The sequence below is a fragment of the Lissotriton helveticus genome, chromosome 6 (assembly GCF_964261635.1).
Source record: "Lissotriton helveticus chromosome 6, aLisHel1.1, whole genome shotgun sequence".
Lineage (NCBI taxonomy): Eukaryota > Metazoa > Chordata > Amphibia > Caudata > Salamandridae > Lissotriton > Lissotriton helveticus.
The window spans coordinates 1,083,150,527-1,083,162,658 of NC_136067.1; the positions used below are offsets into that span (position 1 = coordinate 1,083,150,527).

The window sequence follows — 12,132 nt, forward strand, 5'->3', positions numbered from 1 at the left end:
TTTAGACCTATCTCCCTTCTCCCTGGACTCCGCAAGATCACAGAAAAAGTGGTGAATCACCAACTCTCCCACTTTCTGGAGTCCAATGATCGGTTGCGCGACTCCCAAACCGGATTCCGCCCATGCCAGGGCACTGACACCGCTCTCCTCTCTGTCATCGAGGAGGCTAGGCGCATTCCGGATTCAGGAGGATCAGTGGCAGTGATCCTCCTGGACCTGAGTGCGGCCTTTGATACGGTGAACCACCGTATCCTGATCCACCGCCTGGCCGAAGCCGGAATACGAGGGTCTGCTATGACCTGGCTATCATCCTATCTTTCCAATCGCACCTTTCAAGTCTGGGAAGGCAACTCACAATCTGCCTTAATTCCCCTCCAATGTGGTGTGCCGCAGGGCTCATCCCTGAGCCCACATTGTTCAATGTGTATATGGCCCCCCTGGAGGATGTGGTTGCCCCGTTCGGGATCAAAATAGTAAGCTACGCCGATGACACCCAACTGGTCGTTTCACTTTCACAACTCAACCAATGTCCTGACAACTTCCATCAATGCCTGACAAAAATCCATGCTTGGATGTGTGACTCTTCACTCCAGCTCAACGGATCAAAAACAGAAATCATGATGTTAGGTCACAAGTCGGCCTGTCTGCCCTCTTCCATCTGGCCGGCTTGTCTAGGGGACCCACCTACCCCGAAAAAGGAAATCAAAAGCCTGGGGGTTTGGCTTGAGCAGGACCTTTCGCTTAAGACACACGCGAAAGACAGCAGGTACCTGCTTCGGTCTTCTCCGTTCGGCCCGTAAAATCCTCCCCCTCCTCCCGCAGCACTCTAGGAGGCTATTGATACAAGGTCTAGTTCTTTCCAGACTAGACTTCAGCAACGCAATCTTCTTGGGAGCCCCGGAAGCTACAATCAACAAGCTTCAACAAACCCAAAATGCCGCTGCCAGGCTCTTAATGGGTATCCCCCTCAGGTCATCAGCTAAACCTGCTCTCAAAGCACTTCATTGGCTCCCTGTACGAGAGAGGATTATCTTCAAATCCCTATGCATTACCCACACAATCCTGCAAGGGAAAGGACCCCCGATTATGAGAAGTCTGGTCACCCCCTACAAACCCAATAGACCCCTGCGTTCTGACAATGGGTTCCTGGCCACGGTGCCTAGAATCAAGAAAGCTCGCACCGGAGGCCGCCGCTTCTCTGTGAATGCGGCCTCACACTGGAATTCCCTCCCACTGCAATTACGCGCGGAATCCGGCCATCTCCGCTTTCGGAAATCACTGAAAACTCTCCTCATTCCTAAATGATTCCCCCCTCCCTTCCCCGCTCCCCCACTGAGTCTTACTCTATCTTATCGCTGGGATGCCTTCTGGTAACCACGCGCTTTACAAAAACGCCATACAATACAATACAATACAATGCAGACTAACTGTGTTTGATGTTTTAATAAAATGATATTTAAAAAAAAAAAATGATAGCATAAAGTTAATTCAGATAGCGCCTAACCTTGAGCGCTATTATCTAGCTGCACAACTATACTGGTTGATCCAGTGGCTAGCGGCAGACCGCAACCCTGACCGGGAACGTTGCACGGACACACCAGATACTCCCAACCTAGCAAAAATCCTTTTACGAGTCCGCCGCACCGCGTCGACAGACACGCAGGCCACCAAGGTGGTCCAGATACCTGAGGAAGGTGGGCGCTGCGACTCCCTACTCACCTGCCATACCACTGACACAGTTGCGCTATCTCCCACAGGGAGAACTCTGGGCGGGGTTGGAAGACTGGGTCGAGGCGGGATTGAGAGAAATGGGGGACCTGTACCGAGACTCCGCACTGATACCCTCCGAGGACCTGCAGGCTACATATGACCTCCCTGGGGGACATTTCCTGAAGCATAGGGCCTTGACCCGCAAGATCAGGGAACATTGGAGAGGAGGGGACACACAGCCACGAGCACTGGCGGCGTGCAGATATGTGGCGCTCTCAGCGGGCAGAATAAAAAGGGTGTCCTGCTTATAAAAGGCCATACAGACAGATGCACAGCGGCCGCTAGAACGCCTGAAACTACAAAGGGAGGAAGACCTTGGTAAGCCAATTCCAGAGAGGGACTGGGAAAAAATACTATAATGTACACCAAAGGCAACTAGGAACGCCCGTTTTAAATGAACTATTCTGTGCTGCACAGAGCGTACCTGACGCCGGCCCGCATTCAGCGGAACTTCGGTGTGGAATCGGCAGGCTGGCCAAGATGCGGGGTGAGGGAGGCACACATACTCCACGTGTTTTGGGACGTCCCCCTACTGCAGACTTTCTGGGGAGACATACGACAGATCGTGGGCGACCTCATTGATAAAGCATTGCCACAGACGCCAGAGCACTTCCTCCTGGGATAGTTTCCTCACACAGCTAAGAACAAGGTGACGGGGAAGTTTCAGGACCTTGCTTATGTCTTAGCCAAGAGGGAGATAGCTAGGAATTGGAAGGCCCTGAGAGGACAGCAGTTTGCCACCTGGAGAAGAGAGTTAGAGAGGTGGGCGGGGGCTGAAAGCTGGTTGTTGCTTAGGGAAGCCAGTCGAGGGACTGATACCATGGACAAGGCCAAAGCCTGGGACACCTTAGTAGGTCAACTAATAGCCTCTGGCCAAGAAGACGTTGAGTAGGTGGGCTCCCCTGGGGCGGCTGACGCGGCTCTAGACAATTATCTAGGGGGACGCCAAATTTAGTGCATGGGACCCTGGCCTCCACTACACATGACTGCGAATCCTCACTTGTACGAGCGGCTGCCAATCAGCATCCCCTCTGCAGTCCTTGTTCCTTTGCAACCCAGGAAGGGGGGGGTGTATTGTTTCTATGTTCTATTGTCTGTTTTGCACATGTTGGCTTGTAAGATCCTACGAATAGTCATAGACCCTAATACTCGTACATGCTGGAATAGTTTTCATCATAATATGATGTATGTGATATTAAAGATTAAATGCCGATAAAATATGGTTAAAAAACAATAAAGTTAATTCAGATGACTCAAATTGTCATCAAAATCTGTCCAGCCTTGCGGTAGTGCCTCCATGACTGTTGAAGTGACAATTGAGACAGATAACATGGGGATAATACAATGAAGATACTAATGGAGCTGCTTGGGTAAAGGAAAATTAGGGTGAATAATATTTATATACTTTAGTGATCATAAAACTACCTGCCACTAAATAATATTTCTACAACCAAATTGGGTAAACCAAGTGTGATTCAGACACATAACTGTATCTTCAACGATGTTAGAGCACTCTCCAGCCCACATATGAGGTCTACAAGGCCTTCGACTTCGCTCTTAGTTCACTAATATCATTGTCATCAAGGCAGGAATGTTTGTTTAAAAACTCTCACTTTTAATTAATACTCTGTTCAGCGACGTACTCTGATTTGCGGTGATGAAACACTTCAGCATGTTAGAGAAATAAACTTTTTAAAATTTTGAAGATACCATATCATATTCTAACATGTTTGGTGTATAATTTGAAAGGCAAATATTTTTATTTTTTTGTATGTATTTTGTTTAATAAAGTCTTTTTATTAACTATGCTCCTATCATCAGACAGTACAAAACATTGGTCATTTAGCATATGATAAAATTACATTTTTACAATATAATATAAGGCCGGCATAAACACAAGCAGGGCATTCAATTCAAGAGACCTGGTCCCGACCCAGTCCTCATCTCCCTGTATTTCCGCCAAGGCCCCTTTCCATTTCTTAGAGCATCCCCATCTCTTATAAATAGTCTCCTCCGCCCTTTGGCACCAATCTATGTCACGATGCCACTGGTCCCATTGCGGAGGTGCCTGCGCCCCACATCCCCTGGCAATATTTCGTTTCGCTACCCCGGCCGCCAGCCAGATCTCATTGTGTCTGGATCAGTCAGTGTCCCCCTTAATCATTAATAATAGCCACCTGGGCTCCAACGGAACCGGAGAACCCACCACTGCTGCCATCGTATTTGTGACTTTTGTCCAGAAGGGCACTGTCAAAGGGCACTCCCATAATATATGATAGAAGGAACCATCCCCTCTGCATCCCAGCGCACAGAGGGCCGACTGACTTCTGCCCCAAGTATACAAGTGAGTGCGAGGGTAGTATACGCGATGTAGAATCTTGAGCTGCACCAGCCAAAACCGGACTCTAACTGCTACTTCGCGCAGGCTCTGCAGGGCATCCTGCCAAACGTCATCTTCCAGGGCACCTATGTCACTCACCCATTTCTCTCGCAGAATGGTTGTGGATGATTCTTCTTCTGACTACTTGAAGAGTCTGGCCTTGGGTGGCATTCCCTAGTGGCCCTCAGATCTCCCTATTTACTCTATTTCTTCACACGGTTTTGGATGGGGTCTTTTGGGATGTGTACATTATGGGTGTGCTGGGAGGGGGTTGCACTTTTTGTCCACTTCTGTGTTATGTACACTGTACTCCTGTGGTCATATGGCCATTTTGTAGGGGGAAAGCACTTTCCTTACTGAGCATGTTGACACCGTTTTTCCCACTAACTGCGCCTTTATTATGCTAATTGATCACTGCTGACTTGTCTCTGAGTTCAGCCTACCGGCTTCTTTTGTTTATTCTTTTCTGCATCGGTTTAATGTGATATACTGTAAAACCTTAATAGATTTTTTTTTTTTTTTTAAAGTTGGTCCCAGATTCTGGAAAGGAGACAGAACAAGTGGTCACTGCACTCTGGCTCCTCAACTGTGTTTTTGTATGTAAGTTGGTGCATTTCAAAACTGGAAGAGGGATTGAATTGCAAGCTAAATATCATTTGGGGGGAGAAGCAATGGGGCTTTTCATGGAAATCCCCTTTTCCGTCATTATATTGGTGTAAAGCTTTCCCCCCCCCCCCCCCCAAAATATTGCTATAGGACCTGAATTAGCAAAGTTATTTGATATGTCTGTGTATATTTACAATATTTAAGTGAAAGTGTACCTTCATATCGTTTAGTCGGACTCATTCAACAATGTAATGCTCTGGATTCATAATTCCATGTGGAGACCCTTTTAAATGATTTTTAGGGCTCGGGCCTATGTCACACTGCGTAGCATTGTGGGCAGAGCCCAAGAGCCCTGTAGTTAGCATCTCCGAAAAGCTACCTAAAAGATTCCTGGCTGCTCGTGATTTTTCGTCCTTCTTTTTGCCAGCTGCATGGCAATTGGGCCTCGCATGCGTGTTTTTTTAGAAGAGAGCACGCAATAGGCCATAGGTGGTAGAGTAGCTCCGCCTATGGCATATTGCGTGCGGTCACGCGCACCAGAAGGCCATATATCTTCAATTATCTCGGCGTCACGGGCGAGATAATTGAAAACATATGCCTGCAGTGGCGCGCGTGCGCCAGGCCCAGTTTTTTTTTTTTTTTTTGATTTTGTGCGTTTTTCGACGAAGTTTAACTGCATTCCGATTGAGGCATGTAACTTTAATAGTGATTGAAATTTGCTTTTGCTTGTATGCATTTTAATGTTAAGTGTGCTGTCACTGAGTGCAGAAGTGGCCTGCAGTGTGCCGTAAATACTGACTGAAGCCCAGGTCCACCTTGCACCGTGACATTCTTGCAACGGATGGCGGTGTCGAACTCGAAGCCCAGACTCGAGTGCGGAGCCTCCCATCGGCTTTTGTTATTCTGCCAGCAGTGGAATGTACCATTCTGCTTGAGAAGGGTGCAGGTGAAACGCAAGTGTTATCGGAGGCCAGGAGCCGGACTGCACGCCTCGTGGAGGGAGTGCACTCCGCGGTCTTGTAAAGGAGGCAGCTTCTGGGCTCTGAAATTCCGTCAGGCAGAGGAAGTGAGCCGGAGGGGTTGGCTGCTTCCTTGCCGGCTCCATTGGTCGGAGCGCATGATGTAATAGGTTACAGTGCAGCCAGCCGCTTGTAGCTTTTAAAATGCATTTCAAGAGAGCATCACAAAGGGAGCCGTGTGCTTTACTAATAACGGAGCTTAGCCGGTGAAACGGCATCACCATGTACACCACGGTGTTGGAGATGGGCGACCTGGAGCGAGATTACCACAAGGTGGAAGCCCATTGTGCCACCGAGCTGATGTTTTACATAGAGATGGACGCCCCAGGTAAATGCGGCGCTATTCCGGATTGCCTCCGCTCTTGCTGCACAGTCTCACCGAGCTTCAGATAGATCTGCATTGTTCTTTTGTCGGGAAATCGGTGTGCTTTGTTACACATTTGAGTGTAGAGAAATTGACTGTTTAGCGGGGAATGGTGAAGCAAACTGACATTTGTCTGTATACATTTTATGGCTTAAGTCTGGATGACTTTCCTTTGTGTATTTTCTAGTTCTTTGCTGACCGTGTAGGAGCACATTGATTGTGTGAACTATTTGCTCTTTTCTAAAAAAAAATGCATGCATTTCAGAAGCGCACAAAGGCGGATTGTTTGTTTCGCGGTGCAGTGATTTCTGCACCTATGAAGAGTTTTTTTCCACGAGAGCTTCTTGACCTATAAAATGATTGCTGGTCATGCTTTAGAAATGTGTAAAATGGAAAATTCGATCTTTTCTTGGATGGCATCTCTTAACAGATAGTCATCAGGTGCCATTTGTAATCCTTTGTAACCTAAGAACATGAATATTTATAGGCAGTGCTGCAGAATATCTAGCGCATGATGGGCAGGTTCTTTAAACTGATCACTGGAGCGAACATTGGATGTGCCCCCTGCACGGGCTACTGGATGGCTGCCCATTTAGTGGGCCTGCAGTCTTTTGCTGACACCTTACCTCCCGGATTCTATCCAAACTTATAAACTTTGATAGGGAGTTCTCTGTTGGACAAAATACAATATTGCATTATCTTGAACACTGGTAAGTTACAGTGACTGTCTGGGTCTCCCATGGGAAACGTGGGCGCTTGACTGTGCAGGAGAACAGAAATATTACTCTATGAATACATTCGCCGAGGTAAATCTCGCTTTGATACGTTGTAATTTGAGTGCAGCGTGAGTGCAGAGTGACTGTGAGTGCAGAGTGAGTGCCAGAGTGAGTGCGAGAGTGACTGTGAGTGCAGAGTGAGTGCGAGAGTGACTGTGAGTGCAGAGTGAGTGCAAGTGCAGAGTGAGTGCCAGAGTGACTGTGAGTGCAGAGTGAGTGCGAGAGTGACTGTGAGTGCAGAGTGAGTGCAGCGTGAGTGCGAGAGTGACAGTGAGTGCAGAGTGAGTGCAAGTGCAGAGTGAGTGCCAGAGTGACTGTGAGTGCAGAGTGAGTGCGAGAGTGACTGTGAGTGCAGAGTGAGTGCGAGAGTGACTGTGAGTGTAGAATGAGTGCACAGTGAGTGCAAGAGTGACTGTAAGTGCAGAGTGAGTGCGAGAGTGACTGTGAGTGCGAGAGTGACTGTGAGTGCAGAGTGAGTGCCAGAGTGACTGTGAGTGCAGAGTGACTGCAGAGTGATAGTGACTGCGGAGTGACAGTGACTGCAGTGTATGAGTGTGCAGGGTGAACACATGGATAAAACACATTGCCATTTACAATGCCATTACCTCTAACTCAAAAAAATCCGAGACCTATTGCATTTCTAATGCTTGTTTTTCTCTGCAGTGCAACACCCTCAAGAGCAGTGCAGCACCCAGCAGCCAGCGAGACAGTCAACTATGATGTTAAGACTTTTGGTTCTTCCCTGCCTGTGAAGGTTATGGAGGCTTTGGCCAATGCTGAAGGTAATCATGCCACACCCCGTCTTTTCTACATGTGGAAATTGCATCATTTGTATCAGGTAGACTCTGAATTATATTTCCAATTGTCTCCTATTTTAGTAATATCCCATTAAACTCCTATTGGTCCGGGAAATACTCACTATGCAAAAGGTTAGTGCCACCTCTCCCTGAAAATGTCTATAGCATATAGGTCCCTAACCTGCATCTGCATTAGCAGGGATAAAACAAAATGTAGCTATGAAACCATGAAAACTCACACTGCATGAAAGCATCATCATACAGGACCCAAAGATATACACATCTCCCCTTTCTCACAAGACCAACAGATGTAGCAGATAATAACAAAGTTCTTTTGGAAAGCAATTCTATTACAGGTATAGAGGGCCTCATCCTATTTTACCTCTTTCCTTTTTGTAGCTGATGAAACATTGACTGTTAAAGTGGATGAAAGTGGATGGGCTTGGCTAGTCTGCAAGGAGCGTCTAATTATTTGGAAGATTGGCCACTCCTCATTTGCTAAGGTAGGTCACTATTACATTTATAGATCCTGCTACATCTATACATTTTAGCAAGCTGTAGTTTGTGTTCCTTGTTTGTGTCGCAGCCTTGAATCCTCAGGGTCGTATGTTGCTTGTAATGGTCCACCTCTCGATAACACCACGGTCTGGTTCAGTATACAGACTCCATGGAGTGATCAAGCGGGGGAAGGGAAGGATGGGGACAGCGGGGAGGGAGACCTGAAAAACAATAACAATCAGGTAAAGTTCAGTATTACACTCAACCTAGATTCTACTATATGATCACATATGCTTAACACTCTATCTAGATACCTGTAAAGAAAAAGATTCTTCCTTTCTCTAGTCAGCAAATAATGGAGAGCATGAAGCTGTGCATATCTAAACAAATGAAACGCACATTAATAATATATGGTGCTGCTACAATGGTTTCATTTTTCCAAGCTTTATGCAACCTTACCCAAGGATACGCTGTGCGAGGCTTACAGGGGTGCAGGGCTGACTTGAGTAAATACCAGTGTTCCACAATATAAACAAGGCCCCATGCATAGGCGTGTGAAAAGACAGTTCAGGAAGAAATTATGTTCTTCTATGCAGAACAGAATCGTGAACTTGCTTCCAAGTTATGTGTTCTGAGCTAGAAAGCCAAAGTACTTCTGATACTTCTCAGAAGGTCGCCTTGCGCAGCCTGTTGTATTCCACTTAACTATCCACGTGAGTACTTCATAACCAAGAACGAACACAATGTACCACAGCTCTTTGCCCCCAAGGAAATGCAGCAGACTCCCAGGGAATAGATCAAGAGCAAATCACACGAGTACATTCAAGAACAAAGATATCATACACTGTACTCCATCGCGGGAAAACCCTTCCGCAATGAGTATTTCAGAATCGTAAAGGAAGGCAGCCGCCTCTTTAGTGTAAAGCACATGCTTAATAGGCACACAAAATGATTGTTAGTTTTGAGCACATAAAATGGAATGTCGCTTCCCCCCCAAGAACTGGGAAGTGGTTCGACCAACTGGGTAGCAGTTTACAAGCGAGTCAGATAATGCCACCTCCGCTGAGCGACTCAAACCAGAATATACGAAAAGCGGTGCACAGTTGCACCCTTACTGCTCCAATGGGGAAAGCCGAAGTTGCTGCTCTCCGAAGGGAGGAGGAGAGAGGGTTGAGGAAGCAGCCCATCTCGCTGGAGTGGGAGGCCATGCCAATCGACCTGGAGGCACTAGAATTGTCCCCTGCACAAGATACTGTGTACCCGTAGGCTATAAGACCGCTTAAATTCCTGAGGGTAAAAGGCCCTGTTCCATTCAACCGTCAGGAATCGACCCGATTCATCGCTTCCTTCAAAAAAGGGAGCCGTAGGAAGACTCCCGGCAACCATAGTGGCTGCCAGGAAGGGACTGACCAGGAGAGGGTGGGGGGCGGGCTGGGCGGGTGGGAGTTGGGGTTTGTTCATGTTACCTATAGTTTATACGAATACGCTCTAAGTTTGGAGACTTGCTGGTGATGCAACATGACCAACAGTGGATTAGTTACGTTTCCAGCACTGAATTAGACCTTGTTTGGTCTGCTCTATTATGTATGATACCAAATGGGTAACTGTTACATGACTCGTGTATGATGGTTGCTGAACAATCGGAAATACAAAAACGACTGCCTGTAAATGCCTATTTCCATACTGTACATGCTATACTGCGGTCACCAATAAAGTGTGTTTAAAAAAACAAAAAAAATTGCACCCTTTACCGGACCTAAGGGCAACGACGTCTCATCGAAGAGAGTAACCGGCAACCTGCTGCTCCCACGGCCAGGACTAAGTAAAGCCCTTCTGGAAGCGCGATGACATCATTTTCGGGCGCCACGCTTGGAATATTGGGATTTGAAGTTCCAGTCTTGTCCGTGAGCCTCGTCAATGTCTTCCTCGATGGAACCTGACAGTTGGTATAACCTGGTTGGTTTGTGAGATCAAATGCTTAAAAAGAGCTATACAATTTAAAAAAAATATATTATGCTGGTTATTCGCAACAATGTAGAAAGAGGGCTCTTCACATCGTGCAGCTCATCCCAGCTGTTGCTTAAACTTCTTATAACTTGATGCTTGCATATATACAAGTCCTCCACAGTAATGAGCCGTGCTTTGTCTGATCCGAGATGACTTGCTTCATCTCTTTTTACTTTGTGATTACCTCAGCTGACCTGAATAATGAAAATCTCAACTATTTACTTTTACTTGTATAAAATGTGAATTCTATTAAGAATCATAACCAGGTTAGTACAATTCACAGGGTTTAAGACTGTTGCTGAGTTTCAAAGTATTTTAGTTTTGCCTACAAAATATGGGAAATGTTTTATAGCCTCGCCCTATTGCAGTGAAGCGTTCACCTCAGTTATTGACTTTCTTGATAATTCAGTCATAGGCTAGTGATTAGGTCAGTGGTGGTTCCTGGTGCTGGGCGGAGGGGGCTGTGGCCCTGCAACTTTACTGGCTTTAAGGATGATAATTGCAAAAAGCAATTACCATCCATATTTTCATTACATTGGAGTGCCTTTGTCTTCCTAAAATGACGCTTCGGAAACGGACGTCAGGCAATTTTTCTTTGGCACATATGCCAGTGCGCATGTGCCAGCTATGGTTTTACATTTTCAGTAGTCCTCTGGCTGCCATGGTGCCAGCCCAGGCCTTCAATACTTGTGGTCCTCGGGGACCACCGGGTAAAGACAGGATGCAACGTCATATTTTTGAAGCAGCCCCAGGCATGTACAGTATCAGCCCTGTACTTCCCGGGGCATCTTGTCAATTATATCAAGCTGCCTATCACCACCCCTCCCTTTCCCAAGTCATCAAAAGTTGATGAGTAGTGAAATGAAAGGGTTACCGCCTTTGCAGGTGGGCTTGCAGTTGTGAAACCACCTGACGTCCCAGTCATGTGACTCAACTTATAGCTCTGCGAGGCTGGATCACCTGCTGCTTGCTCTAAACAGATACACTGTGTATGCTTCTGCGCCTCGTGCATTCGGTTTACAACAATTCAGCCAGGGAACTGCCAACCTGAGGAAAAGAAGCAGCCTGCTAGTGTGCAGGACCTCTGTTTTGGACACCTACCAGACAAAGTTGTTGGGGTAAGTGGTCTTTTCCTTGTTGTAGAATCGGCAGCTGCATACTGGCCTCACATAAGAAATCCCTGGGACCCGCAGTTTCTATTCTGCCCATGTCTCTTTCCTTGCAGATGTCCCACTCTATACCTGAAGATACCTCTCCTCCACCACTTCCCTTCCAGTTTACATTTTTCCACTCATCTCTCCTGCAGCAACTTTCCTTCCCTCCTCACATCTTTACCTGCATTTTGATTCCTTGCCTCTCCCCCTCCAATCCATTTCCTTCTCTTCTTGTAGTTCCATTCTTCATCCTATCTCTCACCCTGTAGTTGCCCCACTCTTACTTGCCTACTTCCAGATTCCATGTGCCTCCATTTCTTCTGCCTTTGAAGAGCCCACGCTTTCTTTCATCTCTTCACTGCAGCTGCTCCTCCGCTCACCTCTCTAACTGCAAATCATTGTACTCTTTTTCTCTCCAGTTTTCCTTTTATCACTCCCAAGGCAGGTATTCTTGCCTTTCCCACCCGTCTACGTGCCGAATTTACTTCTCTGTTACAGTTTCTGTTCTTCCCCTTTATCTCGCTTTAGCTGTTGAGGCTAACATCAGTGTGTTTCTCATGTGCCTGTCAGTTGGTCAGAGAGGTGTTCAAAATACTTGTCATCCAATTCTGGGTCTCTCTGCAGAGTGCACAGAGCAGTGGTCATGTATTCAAGTTGCAATTGTAATTCTATGCAAATACATGTGAAGGAGGTACACAGTTGTCAACATTTTGATAAAGTAAGAGCTTGTGCTTACAGAGGAGTGTGTCCATAGTGTGTTT

General features: G+C 46.7%; 2 protein-coding genes across 2 annotated transcripts in view; one reads left to right on the forward strand and one right to left on the reverse strand.

Annotated features, from left to right (window-relative positions):
• Nucleotides 1–12,132, reverse strand: part of PDCD2 (programmed cell death 2) — a 519,296-nt gene that overhangs the window by 453,301 nt on the left and 53,863 nt on the right. The window lies entirely within an intron of this gene.
• Nucleotides 1–12,132, forward strand: part of NUP133 (nucleoporin 133) — a 1,231,428-nt gene that overhangs the window by 108,338 nt on the left and 1,110,958 nt on the right. The window contains exons 2-3 of the mRNA XM_078648729.1: nucleotides 7,579–7,697; nucleotides 8,112–8,215. Coding sequence (XP_078504855.1) covers nucleotides 7,579–7,697; nucleotides 8,112–8,215 — 223 coding nt within the window. The remainder of the gene's footprint in view (nucleotides 1–7,578; nucleotides 7,698–8,111; nucleotides 8,216–12,132) is intronic.